The sequence below is a fragment of the Salvia splendens genome, chromosome 10 (genome assembly GCF_004379255.2).
Source record: "Salvia splendens isolate huo1 chromosome 10, SspV2, whole genome shotgun sequence".
NCBI classification, from domain to species: Eukaryota; Viridiplantae; Streptophyta; class Magnoliopsida; order Lamiales; family Lamiaceae; genus Salvia; species Salvia splendens.
In genome coordinates, this window is record NC_056041.1 from 12,202,951 (window position 1) to 12,225,618 (window position 22,668).

General features: G+C 34.1%; 2 protein-coding genes across 2 annotated transcripts; one reads left to right on the forward strand and one right to left on the reverse strand.

Annotated features, from left to right (window-relative positions):
* Positions 1–273: 273 nt before the first annotated feature.
* Positions 274–1,972, reverse strand: LOC121752031 (probable WRKY transcription factor 40). Its single transcript, XM_042146904.1, has 4 exons — positions 1,607–1,972; positions 1,178–1,522; positions 972–1,088; positions 274–872 (listed from the first exon to the last, which is right to left on the reverse strand). The coding sequence occupies exons 1-4, from the start codon at positions 1,754–1,756 to the stop codon at positions 516–518; spliced, it is 969 nt and encodes a 322-aa protein (XP_042002838.1). The 5' UTR covers positions 1,757–1,972; the 3' UTR covers positions 274–515.
* A 3,720-nt stretch (positions 1,973–5,692) lies between these two features.
* On the forward strand, positions 5,693–7,188 carry LOC121752615. The gene is made up of 4 exons (XM_042147736.1): positions 5,693–5,768; positions 5,955–6,330; positions 6,388–6,562; positions 6,649–7,188. The coding sequence occupies exons 1-4, from the start codon at positions 5,693–5,695 to the stop codon at positions 7,186–7,188; spliced, it is 1,167 nt and encodes a 388-aa protein (XP_042003670.1).
* The last annotated feature ends 15,480 nt before the right edge of the window (positions 7,189–22,668 follow it).

A 22,668-nucleotide genomic window follows, 5' to 3' on the forward strand; every position in this document is an offset into this window, starting at 1 on the left:
TTCAATAGAAGTTAAAAAACTAGATTACATAACTCTCCCAAACTAAACAAAAAGTTCGAATATGTTCAAGAATCTATCTGTGCATAAGATTCCCATTTCATAAGACCATGTACGCACCTAATCACGAATTTATTATTCTTTGGATCTTCTATTTAGAAATAACACTCAAACCACCGAGATTGAATTGGACATGCTTCGACAAAAGGCATCAAGCAGAATAAGCAGAGAATTTCCCACACAGAATCTTTGCCTTAAAAACAACTAACCATCAAATATCTCAAACCCCAAAAATAAATTTATTCACATCTTTCAAAATCTAATCTAAACAACTTTTCATCAAAAAAAATCCTTCGAAGAATTTCTTTCCCCTCACAACAATGCCACCCGGAACAACAAATCACAAATTGTCTCAACTCTGTCTCTGTATATGAAGATGCAGTTTGAGGTTGTTTCAAGTTCGATTTGGAACATGAGTCTACGCAACACTCATTTCACTACCCCTACCATTTCTCCATCTAATTATTGGACTGAAGAAACTTCCCGGTAATAGCCGCTGCAAGAGCCGCTTTGAAGTTTGGATCTTTAGTTAAGGTAGAAGCCATTTGGTCAACCAAGAACTGCTGCATCTCCGGCGAACCAAGACTACCTCTCTCGTTCGTCGATTCTTGTTGGACCGGCTTCGGCTTAGTGAGATCAAGGGTGACGGTGGCAGGAGCCGAGCTAACAGAAGCCGAACATGGCACGGTGCCTAAGTTATTCGAGTTCTTGTTTGAGGCAGAGGTGTTGGACTCAACCTTTGATGGCTGAGGATGGTTGTGCTCCCCTTCATAAGTTGCAACCAAGATTGATTGATCTTCCACACTTCTTTGAACCTGATGAATTCCACATCAACAAACATTTAGTTACAGAGATATAATAAATCAAACAGTAGTATCACATTGATGTAAAGTAAAGATATTAATCACACCAACCTTCTTTTTGACAGGGCAGGTTGGAGCAAAAGAGCATTTGAAGTAGGCTCTTGGGCAAGGGTTGTCCCTAGTCACCTTCTGCCCATATTTCCTCCATTGATATCCATCCTTCACTATCTGTAAAACACACACTCATTTAGTCAAAGAAGCACACAATATTATTGGTTATTACTATCAATTAAGTAGGCATGAGAAAGGGGACTTACAAGGCTTGTATCGGATGCTTCTGTTTGAACACAAACGCGCGAAATCTTGGCCTTGATGTGCTCTTCTCGTAGCTTCTTCGACGACTCCTCATCGCTCGAGCTGCTCTCGGATGCACCAACGTTGTTCAACACATCAATGTTGTTGTTGTTGCTGCTGCTCTCTGCCTTCCTCTTTCTTGATGCTGCGTTGCTGTTTTCCACTCCACCATTCATCATGTTCTTGCTTGTCTGCTCCACCAACTGGTTCCTCAGCTCTGTGTAATTCTCACACATCACTGTCAGCAATTCAGTCAGCTTCTTGTTTTCAGCACTCACCCTATTCAGCTCCTCAATCAAAGCACCCTTCTGCAACACCAAAACCTTACATTAGATACATCAAATATATCAAGAAAAGCCTCTTCTACTACTACTACTACTAATAATACTCACTTCTTCCTTGACATTCACAACATTTCTTCCCAAGCCAATGAAGCTGCTCTCAAGCACTTGTTGCTTCACTTGCGGCGGCGACTCATCGATGAATCTCAGAGGCTTGGAATTCAGATCCAATGAGCTGTTGAGCAGGCTAGTGAACTCCATAAAATTTTCAGACAAGTTTTTGATATTCAGACAAGACTGATTGTATGAATCTTTGCAGGTGAAGAGATTGATATTGTTGAAGCTGTTTGTTGATGTGTTGATGGTTTTTGCAGCAGTTGCCAATGAAGAGAAGGGGTGTGGGGGGTTTTTATAAGGAGAGAGAGAGAGAGAGAGAGAGGGGAGACAAGTTGTAGGAAGGAAGGTAAGGAGGAAGATGGAGTGAGAGATAAAATAATGGTCCCTTTGAGAGCTGTCTCTTGAAATAATATGGTCTCATTCTAGACACCTTTTTTGTACATTTATATTTTAATTGATTCGTAATTGTAAAGCAGTGTTGGAGTTGGCAAGAAAATAACACCTCAGGTCGGTTGAGTAGAAAATTTGTCTCACGCTTACATAATTTCGTATTTATATACGAGTGTATTTGCATATGTGGGTATTTGATGAATTAGTTATTCAGGCTTTATCCTCAACATAAAAGAAGCTTCGTGCATACCTTAATTTAATTAGGGTTTTTTTATTAGTTACTATTAATTAATTAGTAGATTTGCGTGGCCGGGAATTTTATTGGGATGTCCGACAGATAACACAAATTAATTCAACGTTGAATCGTTGAATTTATTAATATGAGAGAAATAAAGTAAAACTATGTGCAAAAATCAGTTGGAAGGTTACTTTTAGAGTGAGGGGCGATTTTCTCTAATTAATAGGAAAATAAATAATGCGTTTTGACTAATTTTGATCAACTTTAACCACGAAGTCAAAGACTCCCTCCATCCCGGTTTAGGAGTTAGAATTAGTTATGACACTAGTTTTAAGAAATTGGTGGAGTGTGTAATAAATGCAGTGAATTGTTATAGTGTGTAATAAATGAAATGAGTTGGTGGAAAGTGAGTCCCTTTTAACTTTTTGGATATAAAAGATATTTTTTTTACTTGTAAGTCAAATTCATTAAATTATTTAATTTTATGGATTTTAATCTTTCTTCCTTAAATTTATTGAACATGCTGCCAACCTTAAAAAAATTGATTAACACATGTGAAGGAGTGCATCGGCCATCACATCTCAAACAAATTTAAAGAGGGAACCAACAACTTTTTCACTAACTCAAACTCCAAATTAAGGAGGGAAATATTACAATCCCATTAGGCATGCACAAACCGAACCAAACCGTCGGCTCACAAATTGGAATCGGTAGATGGTTCGGCGGTTTATGGGGGGCGGTTCAGGTTCAAGAATTTCAGGAACCGGAACCGGCGGTTCAAATGATTTTTTTTAAAAAAATATTTATTATTTATTATTTATAAAAATTAATTTTATATTTAAAAATCAATCAATTTTCACAAATAAATAAATAAATACAAGAATTTCATAATAGCTCATATTTATTTGTTGGGCCTCTGAATTCTAAAAACCATTCTTGGTTATTTCTATTTTATAGAAGAGGGAACATCTTTTTACGTCCATAAACTTTGTCAGAGTATCATTTTAGGTCCATGAACTTTGAAAATATCATTTTAGGTTCGTTAATTACAAGTTAATATTAATTACAAGGTAATATCATTTCAGGTATTTTGAACTTTTTTCCGGACGAAAATGCCCTTAATGCCTTCAAAGGACAATTTGGACAATTCTTTCGCCACTCATCTTGCGTCAAACACCTAGAGTCCAACAATTTTTTTACTACTATTTAATTCAATTACCATCCAAATTGAATTTAAATATAATTAAAATTTGCCGTAAAAATAGTACTATGTGTTAATTTTTCAATTATTAGATGACCAATTATATAGGGATAGTGAATTGGGACTTGATACTTTATTTTATTTTTTCAATCTAAACTGCATTTTAAGAACTTACTATAGGGGGTTTGTGAAATTAGATAGCTATTAATTTGGATGGTCATTCAGAGTATTATTTATATGAATTTCAGAATGGAGAACAATTACCATCCAAATTGAATTTAATTATAAAAATTTGCCGTTAAATACTGTTGGACTATAGGCTTCTGGCGCAAAATGAGTGGCGAAAGAATTGTCCAAATTGTCATTTGAAGACCTTAAGGGCATTTTCGTCCAGAAAAAGTTCAAAATACCTCAAATGATATTAACTTGTAATTGACGGACCTAAAATGATATTTTCAAAGTTCACGGACCTAAAATGATACTTTGACAAAGTTTGTGAACCTAAAAAAATGTTCCCTCTTTATAGAAACATCTTTGAATATTTTGTGTTTCACTTTCAATGTTGGACAAATATGTTGAAGTATTTTTTCTTATAACTACATGTTTAGCTCATTCATTCATCATTTTCCAATGTAGGATACAAAACGTTCTTTTGTCTTCTACTTTTCTTTAATTTTTTACTATATTTTATTATTCACTAATTTTATCTTTATTTTTGTCATGATTCTTTTCCTAAGACAAATTTATAGATAATAATAACATCAAATAGAATAGTTTAATTAAATTTGAATGTTGCATGTTACTCATAATTTGTATATTTATATAATGTGGATGTGTTCAAATAATATTTGGATTTAAATGTGCTCACCTTTAATAATTCTAAGAAATCATTCTTGGTTGTTTCACTTTTATAAAGACATCCTTGAATATTTTGTGTTTCACTTTCAATGTGGGACAAAATATGTTGAAGTATTTTCTTTTATAACTATATGTTTAGACCATTCATTCATTTTTTTTCCAATGTGGGATACAAAACTTTCTTTTGTTTTCAACTTTTCTTTATTTTATACTACATTTTATTATTCACTAACATTATCTTTATTTTTGTATGATTTTTTTTCTAAGACAAATTTATAGATAATAATAGTATCAACTAGAATAGTTTAGTTTGAATAGTTTAATTAAATTTGAATGTTGCATGTTGCTAATAATTTGTATATTTATAGAACGTGGACTGGTTCAAATAATTGGATTTAAATGTAAGCATGTTGCTAATTTTTCTCAATATATTGATTAAAATGTGAAAAGAACAACAATTAATATAATTTGTATCATAATGATAAAAATAGATAACTAAAGAATGATTTGTATAGCGATATAATATAGTTTATATATTTATATATTAGTAGTAGACTAATAGTATGATTTTGTATCATAACTATTATTCTAATAGATGTAGTATAATTTATATAAATAAAATTATTATTTGTGAATATATTCTTGATTGATACGAATAAACAATTATTGAGTAATATGATTTGTATATAGATAAATAATCATTCATATAATAGTTATCGTTATATTAATACAATTTGTAATAATTATTCTCTTAATGTGTATAATAGTATTTATTAGTTAACATATACTACATAAACTTATACACAAATGAATAGATAATGATAAAGGATTAAAGAATAATACTTTATGTAATAATATTTGTTGTTAAATTATAATTATAATAATAGAAAATAGTCAAGATATAAACAAAGATGATAGAAATCTACCATGTAGTTACAAATAATGACTTTTATCCCACATTGAAAGAAAGAGCAACACATCCAAGAACATGTAGCTATAAAAGAGAATCATCCAATACACTTCCAACATTATAAGTTGTGACTTGTAGTCTCAGTCAAATAAAGACAAAAACAAAAACAAAATTGAACCGCCGAACCGGCCCGGAACAGAAACCGCCTAGAACCTTGGCGGGCCGGTTCAGGTTCAATGAAATTTTGAACCGTGAACCGCCGGTTCCTGCCGGTTCCAGGAACCGGCGGTTTTTGAACCGTGTGCATGCCTAAATCCCATGGAGGGAAAAATCCAAAACATTCAAAAGCTAAACTACACCTATAAATACATTCAAATACATTCACTCCACCATTACTATCAAAGACTTCAATTCCACCAACCAAAAACAAAGCAAACATATTTATAGCTAAATTACCCTCAGAAAAATTCTCATCATAGGGCAATGGAGATGGAGCAAGAGATGGAGCAGGAGCAGTTTCAAGAGGCAGAACAAGAGCAAGGGCCGATGGTTTCTCTGAGTTTGAGCAACCAAGAGAAGAACCTTATTGTGCAGTTCCTTCAACAACAATGATGTGTTGGAGCACTTCCACATGGTTCATTTGAAGTGGCAGCCAAAAAATTCAAAGTGCATGCAAGGACAGCCAACCGCTTATGGAGAATAGCCAAGTAGCAAATTGAAAATGGGGAACCTGTTGTCATGACAGGCAAAGCATCAGGATATAGTAAGAAAAAAGGAAAAGTAATTCTTGATGAAGATAAGTTTAGACACTTGTCTGTGCTTGAGAGATCATCAATAAGAAAACTTGCTATTAAGATGGAAGTTAGCAAGTCCACAGTTGGTAGATGGGTGAAGGATAACCAGATAAGACCACATACAAATGTCATAAAGCCAGCACTCACTGAAGCAAACAAAATTGCTAGAATGAGATGGTATCTTACTCATATTCACCTAACTATAGCTGAAGGTAAGCTTCTTTATCATGCAATGCACAACACAGTTCATATCGATGAGAAATGGTTCTACATAACAAAGGCTTCAGACAGATACTACATGTTGCCGGATGAGGATGAGTCTTACAGGTATTGTAAGTAAAAAAGATTCATCACTAAAGTGATGTTCATGTATGTTGTAAGTAGGTTACAATTTGGCAGTGATGGGCAGACCATCTTTGATGGTAAAATAGGTATATTTCCATTCACACAACAAGTTCCAGCCAAAAGGAAGTCAAAGAATAGGTCAAGAGGGACACTTGAGACAAAGCCTATCCCATCAGTTAACAAGGAAGCCATGAGAGAATGTCTCTTGAATCAGGTATGTACATTTTTTTGTTTTACATTACTATCAGACATTGGTAATGTCATCACTTAGTCATTCATTCATTCATACATCATGCACAGATTATTCCAACAATCAAGGCTAAGTGGCCAGCCAATGCAAGCAAGGAGATATATATCCAACAAGATAATGCCAAACCCCACATGAAATCCTCTCACTTACAATTTGAGGCTCTTACAAGTTCAGATGGTTTTCAATTCCATCTAATTAGCCAACCAGCCAACTCCCTAGACACTAATGTATTGGGCCTTGGCTTTTTTAGGGCCATACAATCACTACAAGATGACAAATTAGCCACCAATATAGATGAATTGTTGGGTAATGTTTGGAATTCTTTTGAGGAACTCACACCACAAACTTTGAACAATGTTTTCTTAACATTGCAAAGTTGTTTCAGCAAGATCCTAGAAGTCCATGGGGGAAACAACTACAAAATCCTCCACTTGAACAAAGATAGGTTGAGTAGGACAGTGGGACTTCCTACCTCACTTGAAGTTGAAGAGAATCTGGTAAGGGAAATCTTGGAGTATCTACTACTCCCTGAGAATGATGTGGGTGCCTCATATGACATAGAGCATCTAAGCAATATTTTAGGTTTCTAGATAGGCTACTTGGGTCATGGGGTTTACAGTATAAGCATCAAAATAGGTTGGTGTTTAGGATGTAAACTTTTTTTTTGGGTTATAGCCTGCATTCTAGGTTAGGGCAACTAGGCTGCATTACAGCTCTATAAGCTGCATTTTGTATGAATTCCAGGTGTAAGTGATGTAGGTGTGTGTTTTTGTTTAAAAACCATCAGAAAAGTTTCATGATAAGGCTTAAGCCTCCAAACCTATTACAGGGGTGACTTATCATCAGAAAAGCTTCATCACAAAGGAGTAATAACACAACATCAAAGCCAACAAACCATTCAAATGCCACAAACATTGCAAATCAGAGCCTCCAAACCATCACAGGGGTGGCTAAATTCACAATAATCCAACCAATGCAGAGAATACATAGATTAGCATGCTTTACTCTTAAAAAAATTGCATCACAAAGGAGCAATAACACAAAATCAGTGCTTAAAAACCATTCAAATGCCACAAACATTGCAACTCAGAGCCTCCAAACCATCACAGGGGTGGCTAAATCTACAATAATCCAACAAATGCAGATAATACATAGATTAGCATGTTTTACTCTCATAAAACTGCATCACAGAGGAGCAATAACACAAAATCAGAGCCAACAAACCATTCAAAGGCCACAGACATTGCAAATCAGAGCCTCCAAAGGGTGGCTAAATTCACAATAATCCATCCAATGCAGAGAATATATAGATTAGCATGCTTTACTCTCAGAAAACTTCATCATAGAGGAGCAATAACACAAAATCAGAGTCAACAAACCATTCAAAGGCCACAAACATTGCAAATCAGAGCCTCCAAACCATCACATGGGTGACTAAATTCACAATAATCTAACCAATGCAGAGAATACATAGATTAACATGCTTTACTCTCAGAAAAACTTTATCATAAAGGAGCATACAAACCAATATAGCCAAGGCAGCAATAACCCTCAATCAATTCCCTAAAACAGCCTCTAAACCCTACACAGTGGTGGCTTAGAATTGAAAAAATACTCACAAATTAGATGAGATCCTTGAGACTAGGCAACAAGATCAACAACATTGCTTTTTCATTCTCGGTGTACTCCACCTTTGATGAAGACGGTGGTTGAGTTTCAGAGTCGTCAAAGGGGTAGGACGGTGGTTGAGTTTCAGAGTCGTCAAAGGGCAAGGATGGTGCCTGTGTTTCAGAGTCGTCATAGGGCTGGGACGGTGGCTGCGTTTCAGAGTCGTCATAGGGCTGGGACGGTGGCTGCGTTTCAGAGTCGTCATAGGGCTGGAACGGTGGTTGACTTTCAGATCCGTAAAAGCCCTCAGACGGTGGTTGGGTTTCAGATCCGTCGAAAACCTCTGACGGTGGAAGAGTTTCAGATCCTTCGATGTCCTCAGATGGTGGAAGAGTTTCAGACCCGTCAACGCCCCCAAACGGTCGTGGATTTCCCGATCGGTGGTACCAATCGACCGCTCGTTTGATTTCCCACCTGTCAATGACCTCCGATGGTGTATCAGGGACGACGATATCCAAAGATGGCAACGATTCAAAATCCAGCGTTGCATCCCATTCATCGGCCATGAGAATCGATTGGTGATGGGATATTGGCGGATATAGAGAGAAGATTATAGGAGGCGCCGATTAGGGTTTCGCCGGATGAGAGTGAGGAGAGAGGAGAAGGTGGAGAGAGAGAGATGAAAGTCAAATGAGGGGTGGCGTTTGGGGGGCAGGTTGTGTTTTTCATTTTTTTTGGTTTATTTTTATGTAAATATTGGCATTTGGGTGTAATTTTGATGAATAATGGGGTAAAATTTTATGTTCAAATATGGAAGATTCTAAATGTGACTCTTAAACTGAGACGGATTTAAATGGTAAAATGTGATTCTTAAATTGGGATGGGGGAGTATTTATTTTCTTAAGTAATGACCTACTCCACATTATCGTGCCGGACGGATTCTTAGTACTGTAAATCTATTTTAATACTCAATATTTAAATACTAATTTAAGAAGATAATCGGTAACACGCATAATACACAAATAAAAAAATAGTCTAAGATACAAAATTGGTTAAAAAGAGAAAGAAGGAAAGTGGAGAGGAAAAAAGAGAAAGTAGGATAAAACATTCAAATCATATGGATATGAAATAAATTGATTAGAGGTCAAAGTCAAGCCCACCTTTGGCAAGAAGAAGAGAACGTACGTACATTAATTTTTCTTATTATTAGTCTTTAAATCTTTATACAACTAGAAATCTCAACTTGACCAGTCTCTCTACTTATCTTCATTTTTACACACACACACACCACGTATTATACACATAACATATGCGCGTGTTTTTAAACTTATAAAGTCTGATTAATTTCTTTTAAATTTTCTTGCTCTCACTGCTGAAAATATAGTACTACTCCGTACTTGTTAAATTCATACTCCGAATAATACATTTACTATAATATTAAATATTGTGATCAAGATAGAACCATTCTTAAACGTAGAACCATTCTTAGACGTAGAACAAATGCCAAACGGATGTCGTTAGATCTTTTAATCCAATGGTGTTGATTTGCACAACAACTTCCCATTACAACCAAAACTATTATTAATGGGTGAATGCAGATAAGTGAAAAAATAAAGCATGCGTGGACTCTTCTTCGTTTCATTCATTCTTCCATCAACATGTGAGTTTTTTCACATGTTGAGTCCGGAATGTCGTGAAAACATAGTCTAATATGTATGATTTTTAATCTTGACCGTCATTTTTTCCTCATCCAATGAATAAAATATGTAGAGTTCTAGGTTCTACACTTAAGAATGGTTCTATCTTTAACGCAACCCTATTATATATATATATATATATATATATATATATAATATGAGTCATGTTAAAATGAGTAGATGAGATTAAAGCTTACAGATTAAAGCTTACGGATTTCAATAAATAGTAGATAAAATATCAACAAAAGGGTAAAATAGTCATTCTGTTATAACATACAATTTTCACGGTATTTTTATATCAACATAGTGTAATACAAATATCAACACAGTGACATGAGAATTTCAACACAAATATCTGGAAATATCAACATAGATTTATTGATATTGTACATGCATTATATTGAGATTTTTTGTTGCATATATTGATATAAAATCTGCTTATCAACATATACGAAAATTGAAATAAAATATGCAATTGAGATCTCATTGAAATCCTTATGAAATTACCTTAATTTGATTATTTTTTACAAAAAAATAATTTAAATCGAGAGAGTTACGTAAAAGTTTTGAGATGATTTTGAGGAGAGAGAAAGTGATTAGTTTTAACTACTACTATCATATAGTATAAAAATTGACTTATATATCCTTTAAGCTTATTTAAATATCATTATGTCAACCACTAAATCTGCTAATTTAATGGCTAAGATTTAGTCTTGGATTGCTAATTAGGTAGTAGTAATTGATTACAACCCTAATTAATAGTATATAGTAATGTACTACATAATATATCTAGACTTTTTTTACAAATCAATTAATGAATATGAAAAAATATTAATTTATGGATATGATTACCTATCTGATATTTAAAGTACGTGATATCATATGTCAAGTTTAAAGGGTTTGCAAAAAAACAAAATTTTGATAAATTTCATGATATTATGCTTCAATATCCCTTTAATTTATCATAAAGCAAACAATTATTGTGATTCACAGATGGTGCCTCTTAATTATGAAAGGCTCTATAAAACTATAAGCAAGATGAAAAAAAATTTAGCAAAACAAATACTCCCTCCACCATATAAAAATTTAAACTATTTTAATTTGATTTGTCCTATTAAAATAGTCCATTTTTACTTTTAGTTACATTCTTTCTCTATAATGAAGGGGACCTCATTCTCCACTAACATATTACTCCTAATATAATTTTTTATTTATGTCTCGTTTCTATGTTATCTAGTATGCATTATAATATGTGTCGTTTCAAATGTCTCAATTTTTATGGAACGGGTACATACATTTTGAATCTAAATCTGGAAGTAAACTACAAAGCTTATGCACTATATATGCATCGATAATTAATAGAGACATCATATCACTTTATAGAAACCCCTACTCTCTATCTCAAGTTTATGACATCTCAACTCTTTGGCCAGTTAATATACACCAAAGTTCAATTGACATTTAAGTGGGATGTAGAGAATATAATTTGTTTGATGTAGCAATACATAGTTGTCAATGACGGGTGGCATCATCTCTTTCTATATCGCATTATTTTAAGCCCCATTTTACAGGTTGGATACATACATATTTATGAGTAGTGCTAAAATGGCTATAATATGGCTTGCCATAAATTTAAAATATTAATAAAAAATTAGTATAATTAATGCTAATTCAACAAAATTAATTCACCTCAAAAACAGCAAGCATATTAGGACAATTGTACCCTTTACTTGAAAGGTAGTACTACTTTGATAATATGTATACGTGTAGTTGCATTCTTTAAATATTTTTAATTATTATAGTTCATATCGATTTTATTTTCTTCTATTTTTAATTTATTTTTTTAACCATTTTATAGTTTGATTCCATTATTCAGTAAATAGTACTTAATTTCTTTTATTATAGCATCATAACATAATTTATTAGTAATAGTTAAAAATAAGAATATCTTAAAATCTATTAATGATTAACTAATGCATTTAATCCATGTTTTATACTCCGACTGATTGTGTACTTAAACTTATCTTAAGTTCAAATGAAGGTTCAATTTATCTCCGACTTGAGTTTAATAAATGAAAAATTAAATTTGATATTGTATTTATTTAATTAAATAATTTGGGATTTCGGTTGTTATTAGATTCAATATATCTTCGATTTAGTTGAATAATTGAAAATTTTAATTTATGTATTAAATTCGATTGGATGATTGAGTAATTCAATATATCTCAATTCAACAACTGGTTCAATTGATTTCAAATTCAGTTGAAGGATTGAAGATTTTAATTCATATTTGATTCAATTTAGGAATTGTAGATTTAAGTTAATCGCTAAATCCAGTTGAGTATTTAATTGATCAATTTGTAGATAAATCAAATTTCTAATGTTTTATTGATAATCATATTTCCAGTCGATACATCTATACTTCAATCGTTTGTAAAATTACTCGAATATTTATTAAAATATTATTATTACATTATTTTTATAGCTATTTTTATTCAATAATAATTCGAAATTATAACACTGTACGTATATAATATTACAAACTATAGCTATTTTTTTCTCATTGGTAATTATATGTACTAAACTATTCATCAATTTAATTTACAAAGTATAATATTCGTTTGCCACTATCTAAACATTAAGATGGTTGGTTGCAATTGAAATTATTTAGTAACAACTACCCATGTATAATATTTGTTTGCCACTATTAAAAATTTTGAACTTTGCATATAGGCAAAATAATTAACTTCGGTAACAACTACCCATCAACCCATGTATGCCCCAAGAACAAAGTATTGATTCAAGACACTATAAAAGTCCCTTCAAACCAAATTTTATGATGATATTATGTTTTTTTTTATTTTTAATAAAAAATGATGTGGTAATTATATAGTTGATTAAGTTAATTTAAATTATTGTGAGATTATTATTATTTAGAATAAAATAATTAAAAATAGAATAAAACCTTAAATTACACTCCATAAAATATAGAGTTAAGTATTTGTTTTGAAATAAATTAAAGTTACTAATTAATTTGATATATGCAAGTACTATAATTTAATAATAATTGTTTTATAAGTAATTCAATCATCATCATCGGCTAGCAGCTCATTTTGAATATAGGTGACTAATTTATACTATCATCATTGTCATTAGTAAGTATTATTTATCAAAGTAAAGTACAAGTACTAAGCTTATAACTTATACTAGTATATGTCATTATTAATAGTAACTAATACTATTAAGTTATGTGGAGTATAAAGCAATAATAAACTCTTAATATTATATACTAGCACATATTGTAATCCATGTTAACAATCATAATATTAGTTGCTATTATTATAAGATAATATCACACCTTATAATTGGAAAATCTTTTACTTTGTAAAATATTATGTATAATGTTATATTTTGTTACTGTCATTAATTTTTTTTATATGTATTAGTATATTATATGCTACAAGTGAAGGATCTTGATTTTCTAAGAGAGTGGGAGATGGCGGCGAGGAATGGAAAATTTCATATTTTTTCAAAAAAATTACTCTATTTTGAGATTTTACTGTATAACTTTTATAATAAAATTTAAGTTGGAAACTAATTATCATACTGTGTTTAAAATAATTATGTTAACGCTACTATAATATTTAAAACAATAATTAGTAGTATATTGATTTATGAAACTATATTAAAATACACTCTATATTTTTAATATAATTAATAATATTAAAATACTATAACATAATAATAATTTTATAGACTAAATGATAGTGTTACACCTTATAAATTATTATTCACTTCAAATTTAGTATAATCGATAATATTAAAATATAATATGATAATATATAGTATCACAACTTATAAATTATTATTGACTTCAACTTTAGTATCGTATAACAGTAAAACATTTTTTTAAATAATAGTTTAATCATAAATTAAAAAATCAGTGTAAAATAATTACTGAAAAAATTACTATAAAAAGAATAAATCTAGAAAAGAAACATTAAAATTGGATTAAAGAAGTTAAATTAATAAAACAACAATAATTAAATAAAAAAGGTAATAGTGTAAAATTATTAGAGCATTAAATGAGAAATTTGAATCATTAATATCTATGACATCTAAATTTACTAAAATGTCATTCTATGGACAGCCACAATTATGGTTGTATAGCATTATTCCATATTAAATCCATTTGTACCTTAGAGCATCTCCAATGGCGGACGTCCGGTCGGACGTCCGCGACGGGCAACCGGGACGTCCGCCATTGTGGCGTCGAAGGTCGGATACGGACGTCCCGTGAGGACGTCGGGTGTCCTCGGACGTGCGGGCGACGGGCGGGCGGACGTCCGCCATTGTGGAGTGGGTCGGACGTCCGGTAATTATTTTTTTTTTTCAACTCTAGTGGGAAGGGCGATGGGAAGGGCGGATTGTGCAGGGGATGTCCTAGTGACGTGGCAGTGAGATGAGAAGTCCTAGTGACGTGGCAGGAAGTGTTTTTGGGATGTCCTAGTGGAACTGGAGATGCTCTTACGACCTTCCCAAATTTATTATAGAACCAATTACTCCACGTGGTTTTCTCATCAATTTCCTAATTTTTTTAATTTTATGTATATGTTACAGATGAACGACTTCTTTTAGTATGGAGTATATTTTTCTATGACGTCTTCTTTTTAATATGAAACTGAAGATTCGAACATGTTTTGATCGATAAACATGTGCTCCTTATATTTAGTAGTACTACTACTTTTTTGAACCCACAGTTTTAATTCCAAGTTCTTGTTATTGAAATTGATTCAAATTCAACTTCCGTCGAGCTTGGTTTGACTTTTGATGTTAAGCTTGTCTGTCCTAAATCCGAATTTGTGAAAAATTGAACTCTAAAGTGACAACACATAACACTAATAACCATTTATGGTAAAACTACTAATCTTATTGTGATAATACTATATGTTTTGTACCCATTTTTATATTTTTTATATAAAAACATTTAAAATTAAAAGCACTATATTTATCTTTTCTTCGCAAAAATTTGTTCATAAAATTTCATCCGGGAAGGATATTTAAGAAGATATTAAGTAGTAGTAATATATTTTAATTTTGAAAATGAAATTTTAAAATTTCTTCATATAAAAAGTAAAATGTTAGTTTTTTTGTTTGTTTTGGAATCTACCTTTTCTCTTAGAGTTCACTATCTTTCAAAAAGTTATACTCCCTCCGTCCCCGGCTAGGATGGCGCATTCCTTAGCCGGCACGAGATTTTAGGAGTTATTGGTTAATGTGTTTAATTGGAGTGAGAAAAAGTGAGTGTAAGTATTAAAATAAAGAGAGATGAATATTTTAATATGAGTGAGAAAAAGTGGTTGAGTGTATTAATTGAAAAGAGATAGTTTCTAAAAAATGAAATGTGTCATCTTAGTTATGACAAACTAAAAAGAAAAACGTGTCATCTTAAGTGTGACGGGGGAATATTATATATTTACCTTTTATGAAGCGAAATGACATTGTATTTTAAGAAATTAAATAATTCATACGCTTACAAAACTAAAATTTGATTAAAAAAATCAGGAATTTACACGCAAATATTAAATAAATGATAAAATTAATAAATGGAGTAATAAAGAGTCATGATCACTAGTCCAATTAATTCATGTGAAAAACACAAATGTGACTATCATTGGTACTAACTATATCCATCATCAATAGTAGTTCTAGAAGGTGGGAATCCACTTGCATATTTCACGTTTTTCTTAATTCCATAATATTTTTCTTTACCTAAAAGGCTAAAACCATAGTAACATCTTTTAGTTGTACGTATTTCACACGAATCCATTTACAATGACCCCACCACCCCAACTTGCAAATTATCTTTAGGGGGGGTGAACAACGAGAGATACAAATTTTTGAGGACAATTTATTCTTCGGAATCAAATTAATAAAGGTTCCTAGTTGTAATTATTTTTTTCTTAGATAAGGCCGTGCAAGAGTGACCGTCTAATTGGAGTCAATATTAGAAGAAAAAAATATTATGATTAAATGTTATACCAATATTTAAGTGGATTTCGAAAATTGTCTAATATTTAAAACATAAAACATTTGCAACGTTTAATCAATTTCACATAGAAATCCCACGACGACATTTACGGTCGTTCAATCGTACAAAAAACTATTTCGAATTTATGTATGTTCATATAAAAATCTTCTACTATTTACATGTTTAGTTATACTATTTTTTTTCTTGTTTCAATTGAAAACTTGAATTCCTCTTGAAATAAATCAAGAAAATGTAAGGTTAAAATTTAAAAACGGGATCAAGTACAATGAACTATGAAAACGTGTCAAAGTTGGCTGGTTGATAGACTTTAATTGCCTATCTTGAAGAAAAGTGGTGATTGGGGTGTAATTAGAGAGAGGTTAGGAGAAATATCGGACCTTACGAGAGAATGATAAATATTAATTTAATTCATGACTCCACACATATTTATAAAACGTGTGGTAAAAAAGATCTCATATAACTTAGGAAAGCAAATTAAAGCAAATCCTAACTACTAGGGAAAGTCATAATAACTAAATAATACTAAAACATAAACAAACTAAATAAATATACGGAGAGAATATCAGCTCCCTTCCGGAATAAAATATAATATCAGGTCTCTTATCACTGTTCCACTTGAGTTGATGTTCAAAAGTATACTAAACTTCATTAATTATTTAATAGACGTATGATTAAGACGTATTTGTAGAAGATAAATCATGATTACTTGTAATTAATTAACTTCTGTTGAATTAACATGAAAACTATAATTTGCGGCTACTTGGTTTGGATTTTTGCATTAAAAGAAGAAATACAACGGTGTCTTTTGCAAATTGAATTTCCGATCAGTTATTATTTGAGTACTCTATTTTGAATATAATACTTAAGCATTTTTTTATAATAGGTGTAATATGATTTGTCTAAGTTCGAATTTTAATATTAACTTTTTAAATATTGTGATGGAGGACTATATATTTGGTCTTATGCACCAACTATTTTGCTGCCTTAGCTTTTCTCGTATTTGATTCTCAACTTCTCATGTTCCAAATGTGGTTGAATTGTGAAATACGAACAATTTATTTATGTTTAGTTTCCATTACTTTTGGAAACTTGTTTTATGAACTGAAGATGTCTCATGAAAGCATGCATTTCTAAACAAATAAAAATGAAATGAATATATTATCGATTTATGCACCGAAAAATGAAAATAGAAAAAGCACTGCATTTATATTTAAATATTTAGAAGAATATTTCAATAAATACATGTATACATGAAAAAAGCAGTATCAATTTTTTAGAAACAATCAAATACCAATTTGATCTTGAAACTATATAATCATGATCGGTTAAAGGAAAATTAGAATATATGCCAAAACTAGTTGAATTCTAAATTTGTAAGCAAAGCAAATAATGGTAGTATCAAAGACTTTAGCATAGACCAAGACCAAATCTACATATGTATGCACGAATGGGTTGGTGTGATATTCATTGAATTGAACCATGTCTTCTCCAACTTGTATATTCATGTCCTAATTCAATTAACCATCCAATTTCTGGTTTATTTTACTCCTTTCGTTTCTTTTTTTGCGTTTTCTGCCTAATTAATTTAGTCGTTTCTATGCAAATGTGCGATATATGGGTCTAAACGTATACAATTAGTGGTTGACATGTATCGTTCTTTAATTAGTGGATAAAAAAGAATTTATCTGTAGGTTAGTCTCCTGGATTTTATGGACAACTTGGAACATGTGTTGTTAATTTAGTCTAGTACTTAGATGTCATTGAGATATACCAATTTGTTTATAAAAGAAAACAATGAAAAATCCAAGAGAGTGTCAAGTGACTTTTTCATCCGTAATTAAATGGTCAGATGATCGATCTCAAACTTTAGATATGGATCAGTCTTAATTTTTTGGACCAACTATTTCATTCTTTGAAGTGTCTACAAATCATCACATGGAAGAGTCCGGTGAATACCGTTGGTATAACAATACAAAAAAAGTAAACAAGGAAAAATTCTAGTAATTCTCAAATTAGCATGTCTAAATACGATTAATTTGACAAAAGGGGTTTACCAGTACTGACTTATACGAGGAACAAGAATTTCAACGCCAATAGGTGGTGTATTAATTAATGTGAATCACATGCATAGATGAGACTTTAGAAATTTAAAGAAAGTATCAAAAAAATGTTTTATGATGTTCTTTAATAAATTCAAGGAAAGTATAAAATAATTTTTTTTATTATTTCAATTAAAAAAAATTAATTCTTCAGTACCCATAATTTGAACCCTTAATTTATCTATAAAATACCAATTAATTAAATTCGATATAATCAATAATCAATAATCATAGTACTAGTAAAAAAAGATCGTCGTACACTTTTTTGGGGTGGTTTGTGGGCCCAGACTTGGATGTCATGGCGGCGGAGATGCCTTAGACTTCGAATTTTCATACTTGGTCGTCTGAAAATACTTTGAAACTTAGTAGGAATTGAATCTTTAGCGAAGACTTTGGGTTCAAATAAGTACTCTAATTTTACTTTTTTATCTAATTCTTTCTTAATATAGGCAAAATAAGTAATTAAGGTAGATAGGTATGAAAAGCTGAGATGGTTCCATATTATTTTTGATGGTTTGGGCGAATTTTTGGTGGTGATGAATGCAGGAAAATACAGATCACGACACAGAGATTTACGTGGTTCGATTTACTGAGGTAAATCTACGTCCACGGGAAGAAAAGAGGGCAGAGTTGTATTGCTTGATCTGTTTTCTACAGCTTACAATACAGACTTGCTATTTGATCTTTTATCTCTAGAGAACTTAACCTCTGTCTATCTGATCTAAGTTCTATTTATACATTGAACTAAGATCGTGGCTTGCATCACCACTAATGATGGTTGTGAGGCGAATTTTTGGTGGTGATGAATGCAGGAAAATACAGATCACGACACAGAGATTTACGTGGTTCGATTTACTGAGGTAAATCTACGTCCACGGGAAGAAAAGAGGGCAGAGTTGTATTGCTTGATCTGTTTTCTACAGCTTACAATACAGACTTGCTATTTGATCTTTTATCTCTAGAGAACTTAACCTCTGTCTATCTGATCTAAGTTCTATTTATACATTGAACTAAGATCGTGGCTTGCATCACCACTAATGATGGTTGTGAATGTCGTGGAGGTCATGGAGATCCTGCATGGGTCCACTATCCTTCATGAGATCCTGCATGAGTCCACTATCTCTGTACTTGGTCCACTATCCTGCATGTGATCCTGCATGAGTTGACTATCTTTCAGTTCGGTCGAATACTGAGACCGAACTGCTGAACTATTGCCGAGCAGCTTTAGCCGATCTGAGAGTAGAGCTTGACTGGTCGGCTTTTACCGAGCTGTAGGCTGGGGCCGAACTCTTTGGTAATGCCGAACTGATTGGTTGGCTTTTACCGAGCTGTAGGCTGGGGCCGAACTCTTTGGTAATGCCGAACTGATACTCTGGGCTGATGGGCCGTCACTGCTATTGGGCTTGTTTAGTACGTACCCCATCACTACCCCCCCCGAAAAGCGAAGTGAATCACTTCGGCGAAGCGAGTCACTTCGGCATTCTGGATAAAGGTACGGGGGAGGCTGACGTCAGGGGACGTGCCTTGCGCGTGGTTTACTACCTGCTCGGTAAGCTGAAATGCCGAACTGACGTAGCTGCTTTGTATTCTTAACTCTCAAGGAGCTGGAGGTACTTCACTGGAAGCGGCTGTACTCTTCGGCTTTAGACGAAGCTGAGAAAAGAGCTATAGCTGACCAGATGAAGAATGACGAACTCTTGGCTCGTTCAATGAAGCTGGAAGCCGATAATAAGGACTTAGAGTCCGAAAAGAAGGATCTGGAGGCCGAGCTGAACACTGCCGTCGCTGAGAGGACTGCGTATGAGGATTTCATCTGCAGGCGTGGGGGAATGACCATCTCTGAAGTTCAGGAACGAGTTGACGAACTGTGGGAGGAATATCATGTACTCCGGAGGAACAATGCGCTGGAGAGCTTGGCTTGCCAACAAGTCGTGAAATCATTGCGGCGCTGGGCTTCTCGGTACGACATAGTTCTTTTCCGGCGTCCCTCAATTGAGAGATTCCTCAGGCATTTCCCGCCAATAGATGCTAGTACTCCAGCTCAAACCTCTGATTCACTTGCTCAAAACCCTACTCCAAGTCAGCAACGAACTCAGGGACAACCAGAGACGTCAAGTCGAGGACGGACTGAAGTTCGCAGAGGAGCTGTGGTTATGAATGAGCAAGATCGGCAAATGCTTCGTGAAGAGACTCTTCGCCGCCGAGGTGCTAGGGCTTCCCGGGCTCAGGGAAGAGGTGGTAGGTCGATTAGAGCATCTCGTCGACCTGCTTATTCTTCAGCTGCCGAGAACGCCCGAACTCGGCTTCACGAGGATTTTGTGAATAGATGGCTCAACTTTAGCAACCCTGGACAGTAGAATAGTCCTTTGTAATAGCGTAACGCCATTTTGTAGGGTAGCGGAGTTGTATGCCGAACAAGATTTGAAAAATGAAATTTTGTTTTCGCTTCTAACACTGTGTATTTACAGCTTAGCGAAAAAATTTCATCGTACTTGTCCTCGGTCTTATGAAGTAAACTTCTTTGACCGGACTTGGTCCTTGGTCTTATGAAGTAAACTTCTTTGACCGGACTTGGTCCTTGGTCTGATGAAATAAACATCTTTGACCGGACTCGTCTTTGGTCTGATGAAATAAACATCTTTGACCGGACTCGTCTTTGGTCTGATGAAATAAACATCTTTGACCGGACTCGTCTTTGGTCTGATGAAATAAACATCTTTGACCGGACTCGTCTTTGGTCTGATGAAATAAACATCTTTGACCGGACTCGTCTTTGGTCTGATGAAATAAACATCTTTGACTGGACTCGTCTTTGGTCTGATGAAATAAACATCTTTGACCGGACTAAGCTTGTGTCCTAATTTGGCGAGTTTTATCGCTTGGATCGGACTTTCCCTTGTCCTAATTCGGCGAGTTTTATCGCGTGGATCGGACTTTCCCTTGTCCTAATTCAGGCAAGTTTTATCGCGTGAATCGGACTTTTGTTGCAGTTCGTTTCAGACGAAGTGCTTGATTCTTAAGCTGAATTGTGGTCTTGCATCCTCTTTAGAAGCTTGGACTTCACAATCGTTGGCTTATTGCAGTTCGTTTCAGACGAACTGCTTGTTTAAGCTGAATTGTGGTCTTGTATCCTCTTTAGAAGCTTGGACTTCACAATCGTTGGCTTATTGCAGTTCGTTTCAGACGAACTGCTTGTTTAAGCTGAATTGTGGTCTTGTATCCTCTTTAGAAGCTTGGACTTCACAATCGTTGGCTTATTGCAGTTTGTTTCAGACGAACTGCTTGTTTAAGCTGAATTGTGGTCTTGTATCCTCTTTAGAAGCTTTGACTCACAATCGTTGGCTTATTGCAGTTCGTTTCAGACGAACTGCTTGTTTAAGCTGAATTGTGGTCTTGTATCCTCTTTAGAAGCTTTGACTCACAATCGTTGGCTTGTATATGTTCTAAGAAGGGGATCAGCCTTCGAAGAACAAGATACCTCAGTAACATTTGTAAGAGACGACACGCACATAGACAGACAAAACGCATATAGACAAATAAAAAGCACATAGAGACAAAAACGCACATAGCCTTAGGACCGAACTAGACACAAGACTGACAGACCGGACTGTCTCTTACAAATGGAACTTTTTGAGGTTGGAAACGTACCATGTTCGGGGTACTTGTGCTCCTGACACGTGAGTCAATTTGTAAGACCCTTTGCCGAGGACTTCTGACACCCGATATGGACCTTCCCATGTGGGTTCGAGTTCGCCCAGCTTTTCTGCTCGGCTTACTTCGTTGTTTCTCAAGACGAGATCTCCCACTTGAAATTGCAGCTTTTTCACCCTTTGGTTATAATACCGGGCTACTTGCTCCTTGTACTTGGCTGCTTTTATGCAGGCCAATTCTCTTCTTTCTTCGGCCAGATCTAGTTCGGCTCTCAGTCCGTCATCATTCATTTCTGAGGAGAAATTTAGAGTTCGGGGACTGGGTATGCCGATCTCAACCGGAATCACGGCTTCAGTCCGTTTGCTTGTGGGTGGGAGACCGAGCTTTTAAACCTCTGCTCTATGACTTTAGAGACGATTTAGTCTTCCCGGCAGGGAGAGCGTCAATAGTTAGGATTACTCCATCATATTGCGGCTCGTTATCGTCTTCGGGATCCTGTTGCCTTTTCGGATCCTGAGGAGCGCAGTTCGCACCTCCCTGCTTTTTGTTCTTTTTCGGCTGCTTGCTTTGGTATTTTTTTAACGTCCCTGCTTTCACAAGGGCATCAATACCTGCAGCCAAATGTCGGCACTCCTCGGTATCGTGACCGTAGTCTTGATGGAAGGAGCAATATTGATCCTGAGGTCGGCGCGCGGCCGATTTCGTCGTCCGCTTTGGTTTTTCGAACATATCGGAATGTAGTTCGAAAATTTCCGCTCTTGACTTGTTTAATGGTACGAACTGAGCGGGCGGCTTCTCAGGATTGAGACGTGGCCCCAATCTGCCTTGTACCGGTGCCCTTTGAATTCTTTCAAAAGGAGTTCGGCGAGGAAACCTCTGATCGCTATGATCGGGCTTCTTTTCGTCTCCTCTAGATGAGCTGTCTAAAGACCGTTTTCGACGGTCTGCCTCATCGGCACGGGA

Bases quoted from the DNA above. Each gene is read 5' to 3' on its own strand.
- LOC121752031 (XM_042146904.1), bottom strand. From the start codon at position 1,756: ATGGAGTTCACTAGCCTGCTCAACAGCTCATTGGATCTGAATTCCAAG. The intron at 1,523-1,606 runs GTGAGTATTATT...TTGGTGTTGCAG, and splicing joins TTGTGAATGTCAAGGAAGAA to AAGGGTGCTTTGATTGAGGA. The intron at 1,089-1,177 runs GTAAGTCCCCTT...TGTGTTTTACAG, and splicing joins AAGCATCCGATACAAGCCTT to ATAGTGAAGGATGGATATCA.
- LOC121752615 (XM_042147736.1), top strand. From the start codon at position 5,693: ATGGAGATGGAGCAAGAGATGGAGCAGGAGCAGTTTCAAGAGGCAGAA. The intron at 6,331-6,387 runs GTATTGTAAGTA...TGTTGTAAGTAG, and splicing joins GATGAGGATGAGTCTTACAG to GTTACAATTTGGCAGTGATG. The intron at 6,563-6,648 runs GTATGTACATTT...CATCATGCACAG, and splicing joins GAGAATGTCTCTTGAATCAG to ATTATTCCAACAATCAAGGC.